Source organism: Ziziphus jujuba, chromosome 1 (genome assembly GCF_031755915.1).
Source record: "Ziziphus jujuba cultivar Dongzao chromosome 1, ASM3175591v1".
Taxonomy (NCBI): domain Eukaryota; kingdom Viridiplantae; phylum Streptophyta; class Magnoliopsida; order Rosales; family Rhamnaceae; genus Ziziphus; species Ziziphus jujuba.
In genome coordinates, this window is record NC_083379.1 from 21,284,602 (window position 1) to 21,307,325 (window position 22,724).

Genomic DNA, 22,724 nt, shown 5'->3' on the forward strand with positions numbered 1-22,724 from the left:
GGCACCCTCGAACTTGACTTTTTAACAAAGAAGTTTTTGCATCATTCTAAAAGCTATATTTGGGAAAATCCATTTCTACTCAAGAGATGTCCATAATAAGTGATTCAAAAGTTTGTTTCTGAAGATGGAGCACTCTATATTCTCCATTATTTTCATGCAAGTTCGTATGATGGTCATTTTAAAGAAACAAGGACCACTTCTAAGGCATTAAATCTAGATTCTATTGGCCTCAATTTTTTAAAAACTATTGCACCTTTTTGAAATCATGTGATTGATATGAAAAAGTGGGTAATATCTCTAAGAGGAATGAATTACCATTACAGGATATTTTGGAACTAGAAATTTTTTATATTTGAGGAATTGATTTTATGAGGTCATTTCCATCTTCTTTTAGAAATCAATACATTTTGCTTGTTGTGGGATATGTTTGATGGGTTAAGGCTAGTACAACTCCAACTTGTGATGTCAAAGTAGTCTTGAAATTTCTTCTAAAGAATATCTTTTCAAGATTTTAGACTCCTAAGGCTGTCAATAGTGATGAAGGGATACATTTTTGTAACAAGTTGTTCAATTTACTTTTTAACAAGTATGAAGTGAGGCATAAAATATCTTTAGCATATCAATCATAAGTAAATGGTAAAGTCAAAATTTCCAACAAAAAGATCAAACAAATTCTTGAGGAAACGATGACTATTAATAAAAAAAGATTGGTCAATCAAGCTTGATGATGCATTATTAGCATATAGAATGGCTTTCAAAATGCCAATTGGGATGAATTTTTATCACCTTTTGTTTAGTAAAGATTGTCATCTTCCAATTGAGCTTGAAGATAGGGCTTATTGGGAAATTAAGAAGCTTAATTTTGATCTTCAAGCTTTACATGATAGAAGAAAGTTAGAGTTTAATAAGTTGGAAGAGCTCGAGAATAAAACCTATAAGAGTGCTTGGACTTTCAAAGATCGTACAAAGAAATGACATGATAAGAATATCTTGAGGTCCGAATTCAATTGGGAACAACAGGTTCTTCTATTCAACTCAAATTAAAGCTATTTCCAAGTAAATTAAAGTCAAGGTGATTAGGACCATTCAAAATTAACCAAGTTTTTTTCTATGTTGCTATTGAACTCTAAGCCAAGGATGCGAATTTGTTTCTTGTCAATGGTCAAAGAGTTAACCATTGCTATGGAGAAAAATATAAACAAGTTCAAGATGTGATGTTAGGACCCGTCCAAAATTCCTCATCGGAACCCTAGACAAGCCCTGATCCCAGGGAAACCCTACCGGACTCTCCAATGGAAAATTCGGCAGAACCTCCCCTAAGGGATGGACTTACCACAAATTTCCTTCACTGAAAACACACTTCTATAAACATCCCCTTATTCCTCCCACATTACTACAAATTGATTCCACAAATTTACAGCACTTCAAATGAACAACAGCAATCCAGTGCATAAATAATACATAAATGTCCGAGACAGTATACAGAGCTTCATGAAGTACTACTAAGTATAGAATACAACAAGAGTGAAAGAAGTATTACAACTGCAATAAATGAAGGCAAAGATACTTCTCGAACTAAGACAGCGATGAAGATCAAGTCCGCTCCGGATTAATATCGAAAAAACCTGGTACCTAGAGGAACGGAATTTAAAAATATGAGATGCTAATCATCTCAGTGAGTGACCCTATCTACTGTACAATTATAATACCACGATAATTAAGTAGATAAATAATAATTAATTGGAAATAATATTGTCTCTCAAAACCCTTACAATTCTCTCGGTTGGAAAAGTTCCCCTTTTAAAACATTTTCACAAAACCCTTTATTCGTATTCCTCGAAAACCAAGACATCAATTTATTCAACTAAATATCAAATAAAATATAATAAGTCAAGCATCCAAAATTTATAATTAAAAGAAATTAATTTACTGAATAATTATGTAAAGGGAAAATTAAATCAATTTAAAATCCCCATTCAAATAAATAATAAAAACAGTATTAATTATATTCTTAATTCCAATACAATCTCAAAATATTTATTTTAAAATCCCAGTTCTGAAAATCACTTGATGCACCCACTATATACCAGTGGCGCCAACAGTACCCAGCGTCCCAAGGTACCGCCAGACAGGAGATTATAGAGAGAAACCGGCATACGGTCGCATGGCATCCCACCGCATCGCTGCAAACAGGCGTCCCGGCCATGGAGGGGCAGCCTACCCTCATCCGATGGCAAACATAGGACAACCCCATAAATCACCTGCGCGCTACTCACACCCACCCGTGCACTAATCACATCCGTGTGCACACTAACCATATCACATATAAACAGAACACCAGTACGTGTATGGTGCATCTAAAAATCATAATTCAATACATCTCAAAATTTCAAATTTTCCATAAATATACCGGGTTTATCCCATCCATTACACCCGTAATTTTTCCACAATTCCTTTATAATCATCGTCATAAATTCATCGCATAAATACCGTAATTTTCAAATCCACCAGCACTCAATTCCACCAATTTAAATATTCAAATTTTCCAATGGCATAAATATTTCTGAAATATAATAAATTAAATCACATAATATTCCACGGGCATAATTATAAAAATTGAAACCACCAACTTAAACAAATATTTTCCTTCAAATATTTAAAAATCAAATCATGCCCAAAATAATGTTAAAACCACAAAAATTTCACAATCCTCAATACCATAAAATAATTTTCACATTGCATAAATTTATATAATGCATATTTTCTTTAATCAAAATAAATCCACCAATAATTTCCACAATAAATCAATTAAATATTTGACACATAGAATATAAATTTCAAATATTCAATTCACACAAAATATTCACAAATTTAATTCCCAAAATTAATTTGAAGGTGGGTCACTCACCTTAAGCATTGAATTAAACCACGATCCACCATAGGATCGATTCAACAATTCACACGTGCTCCTAAAACACAATTTACACACAGTCAAATAAATTAATATTTTATTCGGGTAAATAATACCTGGTATCCGGAGGGTTAAACACCAACGTTAAACAAAATTGTCGAATAATATACCGAATCGAAGCTTGTGGAACGAGGATCGCATTACCGGTCTCCATTGACCCTAATTCCACCGGTGGTGGCCGCAATTTGGCCAGAAAGCTTCGGCTGGTCTTGATCTCCTTGTATCTCGCAAACCGCTTCGAATTTTGGAAATTGAAGGCCATATTTGAACTCAGAGGACCCAAAATAGGGGGAGAGGGTGGCAATTTGGACTGGGCTGGCCGGAAAACACAAGAAAAGAGGAAAGAGAAAATTTCCGGTCGGCGGCTTCTCCGGCCCGATCTGGGCGTGTCCGGCTGCCGGTGACCGTGAAATTTTACGGCCGAGCTCACCTCCTCCCTACGCTCATCACTGGCCGGTGCGTGTAGCAAGGTGGTGGCCGGAAACGAAGAAACGGCGACAGCCCGAAAGGAAGAAGGAAAGGAAAGGAAGAAGAAGGAGGAAGAAGAAGAAGAACGGGCCCGTGGCCCTTTTTTCCCACGTGGGGGAAAGGAAAAAAAAAGAAAAAAGAAAAGAAAAAGAAGGAAAAAGAAATAAAATGAAATAAATTAAAATTAATTAAATAATATTAATAATATTATTATTATTTAAAATAATAATAAAATAATATGATATTAAACACGGTTGACATGTGGCATCTCAACATGGTGACACATGGTCACATTTATTAAGTCACACGTGGCACATCGTTACACGTTTAAAAAATAAAATTAAAATGATACAGTATTTGAAAAACTCTACAGGTCCATAACTTTCAAACCACATGTCCAAATCGGACGTACCGCTAATCTACGGACTCATATCGACGAGTACTTCACAACCATGCATGAGTCAAAGCTCAACTTTGCATGAATAAAAAGTCAACTCCGGCACCCTTGGACAATTTGGACCCCAACTTGTTTTGCTCATAACTTTCAAACCGTAGCTCCGTTTTCAACATGCTACTAGTCTACGAACTCATGCCAACGTGTACTTCGTAACGGTACCTCAGTCAACCTAGAATTCCATCCGAGTCAAAAAGTCAACCTTTGACCCCCTTGGGTCAACGGTCAATGGTCAAAGTCAACGGTCAGCCTCGGTCAAAGTTGGAAAATTTCCGTTGTACTTTGGGATGGGGTGTTACAATCTTCCCCCCTTACAAAAATTTCATCCTCAAAATTTCTTACATTGCTGAAACGCATAAGAATATTGATTGCGGATTTGTCCCTTGAGCTTCCACGTCGCTTCCTCGACTAGATTAATTCACCACGAGACTTTTGATCTGAGAAAAATAGTCTTATTGACCCATACGCACTCTTCATGACTTAAAAAATCTGCACTAGTCACTCCTTACATGACAGGTCTTCGATGTCCTTTCATAGTAACAATACGTGAATTACGTTGCATGCCGATGTCCGCTTTCCCGAAAATACTAACTTGCATACCACAAAACCAATTCTTCCAATAACCCTGTAGAACCAATGTAACAAGAACTGGGCTTTCTCTATCAACCAAAGCGTATGACTCTCTTCCACGGAGATAATCTCAAAAACTTAATCTCGGATTTTGAACTCAACATCTTTTCCATGCACGTCGACTTAACTCATTTGTCGATTCCTGAGCGGCTTTCAAACTCTCTCGGATGACGTTCACCTTATTCACAGTCATTCATAGGTGTTTGCATCCAAATCACGTTGGTCGTCGTACGGTGCTTCTCCTTACCTACTTCACTCCAATATAGCAGGGTTTGACACTGCCTTCCATAGAGAATCTCATACGAAGACACCTCGATGCTCGCTTGGTAGTTAATATCGTAACGAATCCTATCGGTGGGAATTGCTCAAATCTCCAATAGTCGTGATGGTGATTGATACTCTGTGTAGTCTCATGATACGCTTTACGAACAGCTTGGCCGACTTGTCTCAGTGAGAACCACTCTCGTACCAGTAAAAAATGCGCTAACATTTCTACTCCCCGCTTCCGCTTGTCGGCAACTTACATACCTTGATACTAATTCGGCAACTTCCTTTATCGTGCCAATCCACCAATAATACTTAGTGAGCGTTCGATACATTTTCACACCTTTGGAGTGTATCGCATACATTGAATCACGTTCTTCCTTTAGGATCTCCTTTTCGAACTCAACGATATCCTACTTTGGATTCTCAATTAGCGATACTTAACCCTTAAGTCGCTCTTGGAAAAACCATAACATAGAACAAATAATAAAATCTATTTTTCAAATATACCACCAACATAAAATATACACAATTTATCAACCCAAATTAAATTTCCAAACTTCTTCGAAAATCAAAATATAATTTATAAAATTTACTTATTAAATCAATGAAATTATAATAATACCAAAATTAGTTTAAAATACCTTAACTTGCATAGGCAATTGTTAAAACTCCACATTGGAACAATAATAAAAACATGAATAAATACATAAAATCATATCTTAAAATTCATAGCATAAAATAAAATATGCACGCTCGTAATGGAGGTACGTACGATACCTTTTAACATGCTACGTGATCCATGATTCCAGCTGTCGCCAGTACTATGCTACCAATACAAACGAGGGTGGTTGCCTATATTGGCCGTCCGATCCCCTGGACTTATAGGCAACATGATTATGGGGCTAGCTCTACATGGACCACATTGGCTCACCGCCTCCGTATAGTGCAGTATATGCAATATAACACCAAACAATATAACATACAAATACATGTACGAACATAAACAAAAAATACTTGAATAAAATACCCTTCAATTTCAAATATCACTTTGAAAAGTATTTAATTTTTGATAATCGATCGGAAAAATATTTTGACACTTTGAGGTTGATCGACACACATCCATACTCGACAACAAGTATCGATTATGGGTGATGACCTTGCTAAATCGTTGGTAGTCGATACACACCCTTAGGCAATCATCCTTCTTCTCCATGAACGAAACGGATGTCATTCACGATGATAAGCTTGACCTAGTGAAACCTTTATTCACCAAATCTTGCAGCTGACGCTTTCAGTCCTTTAACTTTAATGGAGTCGCATGGCATGGCGGTACTGAAATAGATCGATGCCCAAAGCCAAATCAATAATGATTTGATATCCCTTTTTACGGTCGTAATCCAGATAACTTGCTGGGAAAATACTTTCGAATTGCTTCCCACTATTAGCGGTTCCAACGCTCACCATCTTCTTTGGCATCAACCACCTGGGCCATAGACCCTTAATAACCATTCTCCGATAGCTCCTTACAATGACGGCAGAAATTAACCTCCGTAAAGGCTTCCTAACTCCTCCACGAAGCACCACTTCAGGTAAGCTGAAACACTTTAACTTTACTCTATGCCTGCGGTCCATAAACATAAGATGCATAACCATTCGATCCATATCTAGGATCGCTTCAGATCCCAAAAAGATTCACAGAATTGAATCTGCCCCCATTACTTGACCTTCAAAAAGAAAAGGCAATCCTCGACCATTGACTGCGCCATAGGAATTCCCCGTTAGGATAGGTGATTCTAATTGACACCCTCGAAGATTAGAGTTATTTCAACTCGGACCACGAATTTGCTTCGAGATAAAAAGAAAGAACGCTTTAAGACGGGTAAAACGAGAGATTAGACGCAGATGGGATGCACAACAATGCACAGTCCCTTAGGAATACAAGAACCTAGAGCTCTGATACCAACTATTAGGACCCGTCCAAAATTCCTCATCGGAACCCTAGACAAGCCCTGATCCTAGGGAAACCCTACTGGGCCCTCCAATGGAAAATCCGGCAGAACCTCCCCTAAGAGATGGACTTACCACAAATTTCCTGCACTGAAAACACACTTCTATAAACATCCCCTTATTCCTCCCACATTACTACAACTTGATTCCACAAATTTACAGCACTTCAAATGAACAACAGCAATCCAGTGCATAAATAATACATAAATGTCCGAGACAGTATACAGAGTTTCATGAAGTGCTACTAAGTATAGAATACAACAAGAGTAAAAGAAGTATTACAACTGCAATAAATGAAAGCAAAGGTACTTCTCGAACTAAGACAGCGATGAAGATCAAGTCCGCTCCGGATGAATATCGACAAAACCTGGTACCTAGAGGAACGGAATTTAAAAATATGAGATACTAATCATCTCAGTGAGTGACCCTATCTACTGTACAATTATAATATCACGATAATTAAGTAGATAAATAATAATTAATTGGAAATAATATTGTCTCTCAAAACCCTTACAATTCTCTCGGTTGGAAAAGTTCCCCTTTTAAAACATTTTCACAAAACCCTTTATTTGTATTCCCCGACAACCAAGACATCAATTTATTCAACTAAATATCACATAAAATATAATAAGTCAAGCATCCAAAATTTATAATTAAAAGAAATTAATTTATTGAATAATTATTTAAAGGGAAAATTAAATCAATTTAAAATCCCCATTCAAATAAATAATAAAAACAGTATTAATTATATTCTTAATTCTAATACAATTTCAAAATATTTATTTTAAAATCCCAGTTCTGAAAATCACTTGATGCACCCACTATATACCAGTGACACCAACAGTACCCAGCGTCCCAAGGTACCGCCAGACAGGCGGTTATAGAGAGAAACCGGCATACGGTTGCGTGGCATCCCACCGCGCCGCTGTAAATAGGAGTCCTGGCCATGGAAGGGCGGCCTATCCTCATCTGATGGCAAACACAGGATAACCCCATAAATCACCTGCGCGCTACTCACACCCACCCGCATGCTAATCACATCCGTGTGCACACTAACCATATCACATATAAACAGAACACCAGTACGTGTATGGTGCATCTAAAAATCATAATTCAATATATCTCAAAATTTCAAATTTTCCATAAATATACCGGGTTTATCCCTTCCAATTAAACCCGTAATTTTTCCACAATTCCTTTATAATCATCGTCATAAATTCATCGCATAAATACCATAATTTTCAAATCCATCAGCACTCAATTCCACCAATTTAAATATTCAAATTTTCCAATGGCATAAATATTTCTGAAATATAATAAATTAAATCACATAATATTCCACGGGCATAATTATAAAAATTGAAGCCACCAACTTAAACAAATATTTTCCTTCAAATATTTAAAAATCAAATCATGCCCAAAATAATGTTAAAACCACAAGAATTTCACAATCCTCAATACCATAAAATAATTTTCACATTGCATAAATTTATATAATGCATATTTTCTTTAATCAAAATAAATCCACCACTAATTTCCACAATAAATCAATTAAATATTTGACACATAGAATATAAATTTCAAATATTCAATTCACACAAAATATTCACAAATTTAATTCCCAAAATTAATTTGAAGGTGGGTCACTCACCTTAAGCATGCAATTAAACCATGATCTACCATAAGATCGATTCCACAATTCACATGTGCTCCTAAAACACAATTCACACACAGTCAAATAAATTAATATTTTATTCGGGTAAATAATATCCGGTACCCGGAGGGTTAAATACAAACGTTAGCCAAAATTGTCGAATAATATACCGAATCGAAGCTTGTGGAATGAGGATCGCATTACCGGTCTCCATTGACCCGAATTCCGCCGGTGATGGCCGGAAAGCTTCGGCCGGTATTGATCTCCTCGTATCTCGTAAACCGCTTCGAATTTTGAAAATTGGAGGCCATATTTGAACTCAGAAGACCCAAAATAGGGGGAGAGGGGTGGCAATTTGGACTGGGCTGGCCGAAAAATACAAGAAAAGAGGAAAGAGAAAATTTCCGGCCGGCGGCTTCTCCGACCCGTCCTGGGCGCGTCCGGCGGCCGGTGACCGTGAAATTTTATGGTCGAGCTCGCCTCCTCCCTCCACTCATCACTGGCTGGCGCGTGTAGCAAGGTGGTGGCCGGAAACGAAGAAACGGCGATCGCCCGAGAGGAAGAAGGAAAGGAAAGGAAGAAGAAGGAGGAAGAAGAAGAAGAACGGGCCCGTGGCCCTTTTTTCCCACGTGGGGGAAAAGAAAAAAAAGAAAAAAAAAAGAAAAAGAAGGAAAAAGAAATAAAATGAAATAAATTAAAATTAATTAAATAATATTAATAATAATATTATTATTTAAAATAATAATAAAATAATATGATATTAAACACGGTTGACATGTGGCATCTCAACATCGTGACACATGGTCACATTTATTAAGTCACACGTGGCACATCGTTACACGTTTTAAAAATAATATTAAAATAATACAGTATTTGAAAAACTCTACAGGTCCATAACTTTCAAACCACATGTCCAAATCGGGCGTGCCGCTAGTCTACGGACTCGTATCGACGAGTACTTCACAACCATGCATGAGTCAAAGCTCAACTTTGCATGAATAAAAAGTCAACTCCAACACCCTTGGACAATTTGGCCCCCAACTTGTTTTGCTCATAACTTTTAAACCGTAGCTCCTTTTTCAACGTGCTACTAGTCTGCGAACTCGTGCCAATGTGTACTTCATAACGGTACCTCAGTCAACTTAGAATTCCATCCGAGTCAAAAAGTCAACTTTTGACCTCTTGGGTCAACGGTCAATGGTCAAAATCAACGGTCAGGCTCGGTCAAAGTTGGAAAATTTTCCGTTATACTTTGGGATGGGGTGTTACATGTGAAGAAGCTTATTTTTTATATTAATGTGTCAAATGAGGAAAATTTGAAGCTCCACACAAGCAAGGTCAAGATGTTTAAATACTCAAGTTTATAACAGGGGATTCTAAAGAAAAGATTTATAAGAGGAAGAATGAGAGCAAGTGTATACTTTAACCATGGATGCAAATTCATTTGGGCAAGACAATTCTGAAGCTTAATTCAGGTAGAACGGTGTTCAAGAAACTTGGGCATTTCATGACCAAGAAAGTATTTGAATGTGGAACAATTGAAGTTCAAGGTAAGAAAGGAGGAATTTTCAAGATCTATGATCATCAAATCAAGAAAATTTTTGGAAGAGAAGAGACCAAAGATCTAACCTAGATGAAGAATTGATTAAGTCTAGCTAGGGACATTAAACCAATCACTTTTTGGGAGGCAACTCAAGTTTCTAAACCATTTTCATTTCTATTTAGCTAGTATCATTGATTTTGAAATAGTTTTCAAAGTTCTTGAAGTTTAAGTAATGTTTCAAGTTGGTTTGTTTTGCTAGTTTTTAGTTTATAATATAGTAATGTTTTTTTTTTCTTCTTTGTAGGTTTCTACCATTTAGGAGCTTAAATTTTTGGATTTTGAATCATTTCAAGTTCTAGAGTAAAAATTCATTGGAAAAGAGTTGGGTTCAAGTTTCGGATGCAATTTTGGAAAAGAAAGTTAAAAATTCAAGGTGTAGGGCTTTAGATGTGCAATTTTGTGATGGAAGTGAGCTAACACTTGGATTTTTGAAGCACCAAAGGCTTAAGGCGGTAGTTATGGCATGGCTACTCTCTTTTGGAGAGTGGCCAAACCATATTTGCCTCCCATCAGACTTGGAGATTGTTGTTTTGGCATACCCACTTTGGAAGTGAAAGTACACATGCTGGCTAGAGTGTAATTCATCTAACAAGACAGCTAAAGTGGCATGGCTTGATTCTTGGCTGAAGTGAGCATGCCAATTTCATTTCCATTAGACATTAAAACAGGTTTAGTAGCATGGCAACCTCTATAAATGAAAAGCCCATTTGTTTAAACAAAGACCCTAATATCGATCCCTAGCTCCATGTTCATAACAACTTGCTTTCTTTCTTCTTTTCTCTCAACCTTTTCTTATTGCTTATTAGAGTGTATACTCGAGCTTAAATTCTAAGACCTGCAACTCTCTCTCAACATGATCTTACGACCTACTAAAATTGCAGGTCTTACAACTCTCCTTCCCAAAAAAGAAATTTCCTATTATTACCTTTTTTAAAAAAGTTAGGGTGCTTGGTCCTTATTGCTTATTAGAGTGTATACTCGAGCTTAAGCTTGATTGCCTTCTTTCTTTAACTCAAGACAGTCTAACATGATGTGTCCAGTCTTCCCATACTTGAAATAATCTCTAGGTTTCTTATAGCACTCTCCCCTATGCTTTTTTCCATAAATAGTGCATGTAGTAATCTCAATCCAAACTTTTTGTCTTGGTTCCTTGTCATTTTCACTCTCCTCATTATACTGCCTCTTATTGTTATTGTTATGATTCCCAGGCTTTTTTCCTAAATTTATGTTGGTCTCCTTCCTTGCCGGCTCCCATCAGTAATGATTTGAGCTTTTTGCAAAACATCCTCATAAGTTGGCAAATGTAGCACTACCATAACACTATGAAGGTCATTCTTTAACCTAGTTTTAAACCTTCGTGCCTTGCTATCTTCAATATCCACAAACTTCTATACATAATGACTTAGTTCCTCAAACTTCTTCACATATTCTACTAAAGTCATACTACCTTATTTTAGGTTAATGAAGTCAGTTTCTTTTGCCCTTTTCACACTTCCAGGTAGATACTTGTTAAGAAATAACTCTTTAAATGTTGTCCATGCTATTGGGTTAGTTCCTATTCGATAAACTCAACTTGTTGTTTCCCACCACTATCCAGTATTCTCATTTAGCATATAAGAGACACAAATCACCTTTTAATCACAAACAAGGTCATTAGAGTGAAACCATTTTAGTATCCTTTAACCAATTCTCAGTCATAGTTGAATTTGTCGATCCTTTAAAAATTGATGAATTTAGTTTCCTAAACCTATCCTCAATGGCTTGAAGCACATCTTATATGGCATTGTTCATGCCTTGAATTCCATTCGCTTAGTTGCTATCAATCCTAAGGTTTTGCCTTGGTTCCATCTAGGAAGATAGTATCAAACAAATAGACAATCTTATTTGAAACTTTGAAAACGTAAAGATATTTAATATAAAAAAATATCTCATTCAAAACTCAAAGTTTAACAACTTGTCTTATTTGAAATCTTGGAAGTGTATTTGCTATTATAGGAAAATTTTAAAAAGTATATTTGAAATAACCTAAATATGTAACTTTTCCTCTGTTTTATTCTTCGGTGGCTTGAAAGTTTTTTTGTTTATTTTTAGTTGAAGTCCAGTCGGTGACTTTGAAAAGTATGATATCATTACACTTCAAATATTGATCGGCATCTTTCAAAAAAGTGTTTATGAGAAAAATATATTATCTCTGAAGTAGGTATGTAGCAATGAAATAATTTTGAGTAAAATATATGTATTATAATATTTTAATTTGAGTAATGCTACATATATCAATTATAATTTATCAATTCTTATATTCAATGAAATAAACCGTTGGGACAATTCAGTATCAAAATTTTGTTATATATATATATATAATATATAACATATATTATAGAGTCAAATTCAAAATATGAAAGATTAAAATTTAGAATTTAAAAAATAATAAAATATAAATTTAATAACATTTTAAAATTTTATTTAAAAAAATAAAATATGTTTCGTGATTAACAAATATAATTTTTATATTTAATACTTAATAAATATAATTTTAAATTTTAAATTTTGATATAATTCAAAAATTAAAAAAGAAAATCTTAAAGTTAGTGTTTATATTAAAAATTTGATTTTAAACCGATTAATTATATACATATATATATATATATATATATATATATATATATATATATATAGTTGTGGCCCCTTGCTCAACCTTGGAGAGAGTTTAAAATAAATTAATGAACTATTAAATTTGAATCCCCACTCTCAATATCATTTTTTCTTTAAAGACAAAACAAAATAAAACTAAGCTATAGTAGATTTCATAAAAATGCTTTAAATGTATTTGTAACGATACTCTTTTTTTTTTTCTTTTTTTTTCGTTAGATATCCAAGCACCAACTGTTAATTAAAATTGTAAAATTATGTATTATTTCACTTCTTTTTTTTTTCTAATAGGAATGGATTGTTTTACTTACTATAAATATTTAATATGTAAAAGATAGTAAGATTCAAATTTTTTTTAGAAAAAAAAAAGATAGACGCTCTTACAATTTTAAATATGAATTTTCTTTGTTAAAACAATGTTAATTAAACCAATAAGAAAAAAAGAAACATTAACAAAATAAACTAATTAATTAACGAGTGTTCAACACGCGGGCAAAACCCCGCGTGGGAAAAACCTTTTTATTTGGCTTAAACTAGTGGGAAAACTTTTATTACCTTGTCCAACACCCAAAGCATTATAAGCAGCCTGTTATCCTTAAAAATAATAATAATAATAATAATAACAAAAATAAAAGCATTAATAAGCTGCAAAAATATAGAAAAGCAATCCACCTATCAGCTTTTACCGTAAATCTATATGCCAGTTAGAGAATCCATTTTCCTTTTGTTTTTCTTTCCTTTTGTTTTTTTTGTCTTTTTTTTTTTTTATGGTTTTCCTCGTGTTCATCTTCATCATGTGGTGCTGATCCACGCATCAACCATATGAAATTAATAAAATAATGATAATTATTAAAAAAACAAAGGGTTTAAGATAAGCGCTTGCGTTTCTGTCATAAATAAGTTTAATTATTTAGAATTTAATGTTTTGTGTAACTGAGTAGTTTACTTTAATCTTTTGGTCCTCCTTTTCTCAATCTGTCTGGGGTTTGAGGCAGAGAAAGAGAGCATGGCTTCAACGCTGTTATTGGTTGTCGTGTTTGTGTTTGATCTGATTGCTTTTGCGCTTGCTGTTGCTGCTGAGCAGAGAAGGACTACTGTGAGTTTCTCTGTCTGTGTTAATACTTATGGTTGGTACAGAGAGTTCAGTCAGTATAGCCCCAAATACATACTTCTTTGTTTTCTTTTTTCTTTTTGTTAATTAATAATATAATTTTGTTTCATTTTATTGTTTTGGGAGTTAAGAGGAATGGTATTTTTGTTGATCTGGATAACCCTGTTGCTGAAATGGGTTTTTCAATTCCTCTGATAAGAAGTGTATATGAGAAATTTATTGGTATAATAATAATGATAATAAAGGGAGTTGATCGGATTTTTTTTTTTCTTTTTTGGTTATTTTGCTTAAACAAAAGGTTAAATCTTGGATTTTTGGATAACGATGCTGAAAATTGAATGATTGATTGATGGAAACTTGTAGTGTTAACAGGTTTGGGGTGAATTGGCTTGAAATTTATTTATTTATTTATTTTTCTTCAGCAATAGTAAAATTTATTGTGTTTTGAGTCTAAACAGCTGTTTATTAGGGAAGCACTTAATTAAGGCTGCGCACATATTCGGTCTCCTGTGTCTAATCTCCTTTGCCTTGAAAATTTATGACTTCATAATATTTCACATGATGGTCAAAAGTTCAGAAAAAGTAGGATTTAGTAATCAAATCCAAATTTTCCGTTAAGTCATTTGACTAGTCTGTAAAAATCAGTTAGCAATTTTTTTTTTTTTTTCCCTCTTTTTTTCTTTCCCTCTTTTATATTCCAGAATAAAGATTCAGTTATATATTGTTAGGAGGTTGCAAATTGTCATGATCATTTTAGTTTGATGCATTATCCCCTCTTCGGCTCATACATGGAAGATTCATTGCTACACCAACATTGCTCGAATGTTAACATATTTTTATACTTCTAATAAAACAAATTATTTTGGCTTAGAAACTCATAGTCTGACAATGGGATTGTTCATTAATTTACTCATCGGGAACCCATAAATATCATTGTAGAAGGTCCATATCAATAATCTACTCTGTTACTCTTTGTTTCTCTCATTTGTTCCTTTTCTTTTGTGTTTTCCTTCAATATATATATTTTTTTGCTTTTAACCATGATGTTGTGAGAATGTGAATTTTGGCTTACAGATACAGCTAATTATCAAGTCCCAAGTTTCTCAACTAACAAATCATGTGTGGTTAACAAGATATGCATATCTTGAAAATTTAATTTTTAAAGGTGAATTTTTTTGTTAAATCAAAGGATCGTTTTCCTTTAGATTCTAATAGGGTGTGAACCTTTTGTGGTATCATTTGCATTGGATGCATGAGAATGAGATTTAAGCTCTGTTTGGTTTTAAAACTTGCAACTGTTTTTTCTGAAAATGCAAACACAAAATAGAAGAAATCTTGTTCACTATGCCATATTTAAGAAACATTTATAAATTAACAGTGTCGGTAAACACTAGAAATAGTATATCATGGTTTTCTTTTCCAGTATATCTTCCCTTCGTAAACATTTATAAACAGTGTTCATAACACTGAATAATGTTATGATATATATATATATATATATATATTTCTTTCCTATATTTGGAACAGTTCAGGGATATAAAAATGTTATATTGAGTTTTGGCAAAATTAAGCTGGGAGGTACATATCCTATGATATATATCTTTCCTTCTGGTCTTTGACTTTTCTGTCAATTTGTTTATTTGGTAGATAGGAAAGTTGTTTGTGTGGGGGGGCAGAGGTTTGGCAATAAAACTAATCGAATAATAAGTCTTAATACAAAACCTCATTGTGAAAAATGCTATGATCTTCCTGGTGGATATTTATAACAATACTAGTTCTTATGCGTCTTGTAAAGTTGAAAACTGAGTCCTAATTCATCTATTGCACTTTTCTTTGGCAGGCAAAGGTAGCACAAGGTGCTACTTACAACTATTGTGTATATGACAAAGATATTGCAACGGGCTTAGGTGTGGGATCATTTGTGTTCCTCTTTGCAAGCCAAGCACTTATAATGGTGGCAAGCCGATGCTTGTGCTGTGGGAAGGCCTTAAGACCCAGCGGCTCTAGGTCATGTGCAATTGCCCTATTTATTACTTGCTGGTATGTAATTTTAATGCAATTGTTTATCTTGCTCAAGTATAAGTACTCAAATTCAATTGACAAGCTCAGCAGCATGTCTAACCAAAGGAATTTTCCTACACTAACATATCTTTAATTCCAGATTTTAAAGTTGAATTGTTTTGCTCATACAAATTTCAGGGTCTGTTTTGTTATTGCTGAGTCATGCTTGCTTGGGGCTTCGGTGACAAATGCCTACCACACGAGGTACACAGTCGAATTAGAAAAGCCTATTTCATGTGAGAAAGTAAGAAAAGGAGTCTTTGCTGCTGGGGCTGCATTTGTCGTCTTAACAGGCATATTGTCCGAGATCTATTATGTTAGTTATTCCAAAGCGAATGATGGTCAGGGAACCTATAGTAGAGACACTGGGATTACAATGGGAAATCTATAGGCTTTTAGCGGATCATGAGCTGAGGAAAAAGCTGAGATATGTTCTACTTGACTCTCATATGTGTGTTTCGAATACAGGACACTGGATATGAACAAGATTCGATTTATGTATGATAAGGAGTTTAATTAGGTGACGATTCTACTTGTTACTTTCATTTTTTCTTAAAGTTTGTGAATATTAGGAGGATGACTCTTTCAACCATTGGACTGTAACCCAGCTCTTATGGCCAAGTGCAGCCACTCATAAACTTTTACCCTTCAAATTGGAGGAAATATTCCCCTGAGATAGTAATTTGGTAATTTTCTAGGAAATCCAGCTTTTATCTCTTTGTGCATGGTTAAACATTGACATTAAAGCGTGAAAAACACAATAACCTTTCTTAACGAGTCCCAACTATTTAATTGTTTTAATTAACGGATAAAGTCTTTGAGAATCTGCATGATGGAAAATAAAAATATACCTGGAAAATAAACATACCCGTGTGCCTTTAGACTCTTGGTATAGCATTTTTAGCCCCCGTAAAGATTATATTTTCCAAGGTTGAAAATGTAAAATGCATTCTTTTTTATTTCTAAACCGGTCTGAATGTCTGGAAATTCCCATCGGTGCCTTCTTTACGTGTTGGAGAATGATAAAAATAGAATAATGCAATTACTGTTGGAGAATGATAAAAATAGAATAATGCAATTACTGTTTTTGAAGCAATATTTTTTTTACTATTATTTATTTTTTTCTTTTTATCTTTACACTAAATTCCTAATCATCTAAGCCAATCTCATTTAATTTTTTTTTTTTTTATTTTGTATTCTTAGATTTCGTCCAATAGCAAAAGCTACTAAGGTTACACTTTTTAACTCCAGCTTCAAAACTTGATCTCGGTAAAAATCCTCCCCCCTTAATTGTAATAATCTTATAAAAAAAATAAAATAAAATAAAAAAAGAGTGATGCAATTAATAATATACTATGAAGTGCAACTCTCTTGTCAATGATATTTGTTTATGTTTGGTTGAATTTAAGATCTTCTAAGTCAATATTGGAGCCTATAAATTCATCCCCATGACCATCCCAAAAAAACTAGGCAAATTCTAGAACCCAACTTAGATTCCCGATTTTTTTAGGGCCTAATATTTATAATAAATAATATAAAATTGCTAATTTCTTTACAATTAAGAAAGTTATGCATGGTTAACACGCATACACGCAAAAGGAAAAAAAAAACGAAAAAAATATGTGTGTGTGTGTAAAATTAAACTCGAAAAGTATTCCTTTTTGTTAGCCAAATGATCAGTCGATTTATTTGGTCAAGTTCGTTTGAACCACTTTACAAGTAATGAAACACTTTGAACTTGAACATCACAAACTCCCCTTTGTAACTTTAATTCTAACACATCATATTTCCCCGATAGAATTTGTCTCACTTTTCCATGAATTAGGATCCATGTCTATCAACAAGGCTCCTATCCAATATTCTAGACTATACTTAAAGTTCTGGAACGGCTTAGAACCACTAAAAGACATCCACAGACACTGATATGGGGCGCCTATAAGCACAAGTGGACTGTTTGAATTATATTTTAGTCAAGGATTATAGATGGGAGACTTTCGAATACATCTTCTTAAAAGTGATATTAGGTATTTCAAAATTACTAACAAACTGAAAATTTTTTTGGCGAATACTCACAAACAGAATTTTCTTTGAACTGAAAAGGCCCCTGGTTTATGATAAACTGATAATGTGATTTTTGAGGCCACAACATCCATTGCGCATAAACCAAGTTCCTTGGTAGTTTTTAACACCATGAAAACTACTGGGTATCTTGAATCCCAAGTTTATTATTGAATAATTGATACTTAAGCCAGTACTCTCCCTAATTTTTATCAGCTTTCCAACAATATATGTCATGAACTTTTTATTAATATACATTACTTTCCATCTAAGTTATGCAAAGAATTAATTAAAAGTACAGATAACCATGATGAATTCGATAAGAATTTTACTTGGATTCAGCCAATGCAACACACAAACACACACTTAATTGGCCTCATTAAATACTATATTTTTCTTAGACACAGATACAGAGCCTGATTAGTACTATATTTCTCATAGCCACAAATATTCTGTAGGTCCATTTGGTGTAAGAGAAGGCGCGTTTGTATTTTGAGATGAACATGCTTTGGAATAGTGGCCCCCCACATGCACATGCTCGGTAGCCCCTAAAACCGGAACTAGAGAATGAGGAAAAAGTACCACTCTGGAAACAGATTTTAGTGTTAAAATAGCAGCTTTATTAACAATCGGTATTAATATAAAATTATTTTATACAATATCAATTACAGATTCTTAGATGATTTGAGGAATATATATATATATATATATATAGAGTTGTTTGTTAGGAACATTTCCAATTGAAGGTGTACATCTTGTGACATGTCATGTTAAAAATGTTATCTCAATTAATGAATTAATACTAAAATCCTAATTGGACAAATAGTATTCTTTAATACTTATTATATTATATGGTATCAGACATAAAATGAGAACTAAGTTTCCAATAAATCAACACTATATATTTACATTTGATGTGTTGGAAACATTGGAATTATACTTAATAGTTTGATGCTCCTTCCTCTTTGAGGTTTTATTCAAAAAAATCTGTTGGAAACATGATTCTTACCTTTCGTGAGACATATATAACATCATGACATCTTAAAAGTAGTCACATGTTCGATTAAAATTTTAATATTAAATTATTAATTGAGATGACACCTTTAATGATATGTCAGATTTTTATTTTATGTTGGAAAAATATTTATAACACTTCATTAATATATATATATATATATATCTAAATAGATATATATTATGGATAATATTATATATAATAACTATTTTATAATATCATAATATATGATATATAAATAAGTAAAGATAAAGTTTAAGTAACTAATATATCCTAATTAATTTGCATCATATTCTTACTTAATAAAAAGTTCAAATTATCCTGATGCAATTAGAATTAATATAATTTTGTTATGTTGAACTTAAACACTTATGTTATATGTATATGCATATGACTCCAATTAAATCCGAATATAACTATGTAAAGCCGATTATACCATCTGCATACAAGACAATTATAACAAAATTACATATATAGTAAGGTTCATATCAAGCCAACTTGATATTTTTAGCTTTAGAATCTTTTTATTAAGCTTTTAAATTGCTTTCATGAGTAAAATTTAAAAATAAATTAATAATTTAATATGGGTTCAATGAAATTCTAAAGCTTTATTTGGATGAAGTAAACCTTATAAGACCTGAACCATTTATAATTTTGAAGTCCTTTAAGAGCTAATAGGTCAGCCTTTGGTTTTGTAGAGATATATATATATATATATCATAATACAGGATAAAGTAAAGCATGGCTCTAAATAGAAAAAAATAAGTGGTGATGAAATGTGTATGGGCAAACAAATCCATGCAATATCATAATTCAGATATAAAATTGTGCATATAAACATATCCACAAGAATCTTCCATCACATTCTGTCAATCAGCCCTGCTGGAGGGAGACCCCATCTCTTCTAGTGTCATCCTCCATCACAACGCACCCCCAAAAAAATTCCATCAAGATCTATTTTGTGATTGACAGACCTGATATACTAACCTAACCCCCACTTACACACATCATTATACTATTCTTCCTCACCAAGAATATCCAAAGACAGAGAGACAGAAAGAGCTACAAATTATGAAGAACAACTTCATCAATTGGCCCTCAAAGCTGAAAAAACCACAGCTTGTGAACCCCCTAAGTTCTCTAAATCTCTCTTTATCAATTACAGCGTTGAGAGAGAATATAATGGTTTTAAATTTTACACCCTGAAAACAAAAATTAATATTCACTAAAGAGACTTTTTTACCTGCATCAAACACACTCTAATTAATTCACATGGAAAAATCTTTACAAATTAAGAAAAGTAATCTACTAGTAAGGTTAAAAACATTGAGGATCTTTCATGGTTTGATGTCAGAATCATCCCAAGGCACATTGAGATCAGCAGACACAAGGTTATCTATGTCTTCCCAATTCCAGTAGTTTGACATGTCCATGCCACTGCTTGTTGTAGTGGTTACTATTTGCCATGGCTGAGTGGTGCTGCCGGTGATGCTCGGCTCCGACATGAGTTTAAAATCTTGATGATCAACATAGTTATAAACATTATTCGAGGTCGGAAACGAGGTAGAAATCGAAGAGTTCTTGGGGTCCAAAGAAGCAGAGTTGGAGATTAAGGGAAAGTTTAGGCTTTGTTGATCTTGAGAAGAAGGTAGATTGGAAAGCAAAAAACTTCGATTAATATTGCTGTTGGAGCCAATCAAATTCTGCTGCGGAAGAGAAGGAGGACGAATAAGAGCCTGGTAGAAGATTTCCGACACGTTGTTCTTCTCATCCCCAAGAGCAAGAGAAACACTACTTTGCCTTTGTTGCTCATGACCCTGAAATGTCAAGTGGGTACTTAGCCGATTTCCATTAGTATTCGAATTTCCGGTAGCAGCAGCAGAGGTAGTGGTGGCAGTGGCTGTTGTGGTCGTGGTGGCGGTGGCGGAGGTGGTGGCAGCAGTACCGGATCCCGATTTCTTCGGCCGCTTAATTTTCCGGCCACCACCGACGGGAACGTTTCGAAGAGTTCCACCTTTAGTCCAATGTCTCTTACAAGTTCTACAGAAATGCCTGGGCTGGGACTTATTGTAGTTGTTGTAGTAACAAAACTTGGTGTTTGAAGACTCACATCTTGGGCATTTTAAGGCCTCAGATTGCTGCTGCAGCTGGTTTTGTTGCTGTTGCTGTTGCCTTCTCATCGATGTCGACTTTGGTAGCTGCAAATTAGTCTGAGCCTGCAAGAAAGTCCGACTCCAATCAAGCCCATCACTGCTAATTACCTGCTTAGAACTCAATCCCATATTTTCAGATTATTAGCTATGGCAATCCTCTGCCTGCCAATCCAGATGAATGGAAAAATCAACCAATTAATCGATGAGTCTAGCCTTTGGATCGGGGAATTACAAGAAGAGAAAGTAATATGAAAAAGAGCAAGAGGATGAAATTGTTGCTTATAAGCCAGATAGTTGTATGTTTCTGATGGGAAAAAATTGGTAATACTAATAGGTTGATGTCAAATGCAAGGAAACGCCTAGGAAGCTGATGAGAAGTGAGCATGTCTTTTTGAGACTTTCTGTTTTATCTTTATCTATTCTAAATTCTCTCTCTGTTCTCTCTCTATATGTATGTACACCTTATATAAGAAAACTGAACAATATAGGATTAATTAGATGGGAAAGTCCTAAGCTGGCAAAATAGGATTTGATTGGCTATGAGATTATGAGATTTTAGTTAACAAAATCTACTACTACCACTACCTCTCTCATCCTCACAGAGTTTTATAACAAGAATTCTTGAAGGGTGAAAGAGGCAAAAGAGAGGAAATTACTTAGCCACTAAGGTGACGGTGGGTTGTTGACACGTGGGTTATCTTAGACCGTTGATAGTGCTTTGTATGTTCGGAAGGGTGTAAAAAGAACGTAGATATATATGTGCATGGTGGTGATGTGCTATGAAAATAATTTAAGAAAACTTAGGCACAGAGGAATGAAAGTACTTTGCGGTCCACGGGTTCATCTTCTTCATCTACGAAATTGAACGAAGTTCTATAGGTGGGACAGGGGTGGGCTGGGGTGGGTTTTTGTGTGGGACCAATTTTGTAGTGCTAGAAACAGTTGGCATCACGTGGCTAGTGGGGTAGCTGGTAAATGCCCCAATCTCATTCTCCAATCTCCTTCTATGGACCTACGTAGAAGTGATTAAATGCTAAAACTTAGTAAAGCCATGCAATAGAGTTTAATTCCAAAACAACTTCTCTAATTGTTAGTTACTGTTTTTTAGCTGAAAATATTTAAGAACCTGTTTGGGAAATCACTTTCCTAGAGGAGTAATTTTCAAAGAATCAACTAATTAGTGTTTTCTTCTAAAATTGTCAAATATATGATTTTCTCGAAACAAGATCAACAACAGTGTTTTTATAATTTTCCTTTCACTAAATAATACAGAAAGTGTTTTTATTGCTTCCAAATGCACTTATCACCATAAGAAAATATAATAATAATAAAAAAAATCATTTGTGGCAATAATAATAAAAAAAATCACTTCAAAATCTTCTCAAGTTTTTTTATTTTTTTATTTAAAAAAAAAAATAGTTCTCTAAATGTAAGGTTGATATTGGGTCCTGACATAAAATTCAATTTAAAAACAACTCATTTAGTTAATTCAAAACTAACACGAATTAATATAAATAAGTTAAATTAATGTATAAAAATTAAAATTAATGAAAAATAAGTTTATATTTTAATATATTATAATGGAAAAAATAATAAAATAATATAAATAATAATAATATTTTA

The 22,724-nt window shown here is 34.0% G+C and overlaps 2 protein-coding genes across 2 annotated transcripts; one reads left to right on the plus strand and one right to left on the minus strand.

Annotated features, from left to right (window-relative positions):
• Window positions 1-13,334: 13,334 nt before the first annotated feature.
• On the plus strand, window positions 13,335-16,549 carry LOC107423152 (uncharacterized). Its single transcript, XM_016032678.4, has 3 exons — window positions 13,335-13,799; window positions 15,655-15,854; window positions 16,014-16,549. Exons 1-3 carry the CDS (start codon window positions 13,710-13,712, stop codon window positions 16,264-16,266), a joined length of 543 nt encoding a protein of 180 aa, XP_015888164.1. The 5' UTR covers window positions 13,335-13,709; the 3' UTR covers window positions 16,267-16,549.
• A 3,194-nt stretch (window positions 16,550-19,743) lies between these two features.
• Window positions 19,744-21,686, minus strand: LOC107423141 (dof zinc finger protein DOF1.4). The gene has a single exon (XM_016032666.4). It carries the CDS (start codon window positions 21,228-21,230, stop codon window positions 20,286-20,288), a length of 945 nt encoding a protein of 314 aa, XP_015888152.3. The 5' UTR covers window positions 21,231-21,686; the 3' UTR covers window positions 19,744-20,285.
• Window positions 21,687-22,724: the final 1,038 nt, after the last annotated feature.

What these genes read in the sequence shown, in the direction of transcription:
- LOC107423141 (XM_016032666.4), bottom strand. Translation starts at nt 21,230, where the DNA reads ATGGGATTGAGTTCTAAGCAGGTAATTAGCAGTGATGGGCTTGATTGG.
- LOC107423152 (XM_016032678.4), top strand. Translation starts at nt 13,710, where the DNA reads ATGGCTTCAACGCTGTTATTGGTTGTCGTGTTTGTGTTTGATCTGATT. An exon ending in CTGAGCAGAGAAGGACTACT is followed by an intron (nt 13,800 to 15,654) that starts GTGAGTTTCTCT and finishes TTTCTTTGGCAG; the next exon opens with GCAAAGGTAGCACAAGGTGC. An exon ending in GCCCTATTTATTACTTGCTG is followed by an intron (nt 15,855 to 16,013) that starts GTATGTAATTTT and finishes TACAAATTTCAG; the next exon opens with GGTCTGTTTTGTTATTGCTG.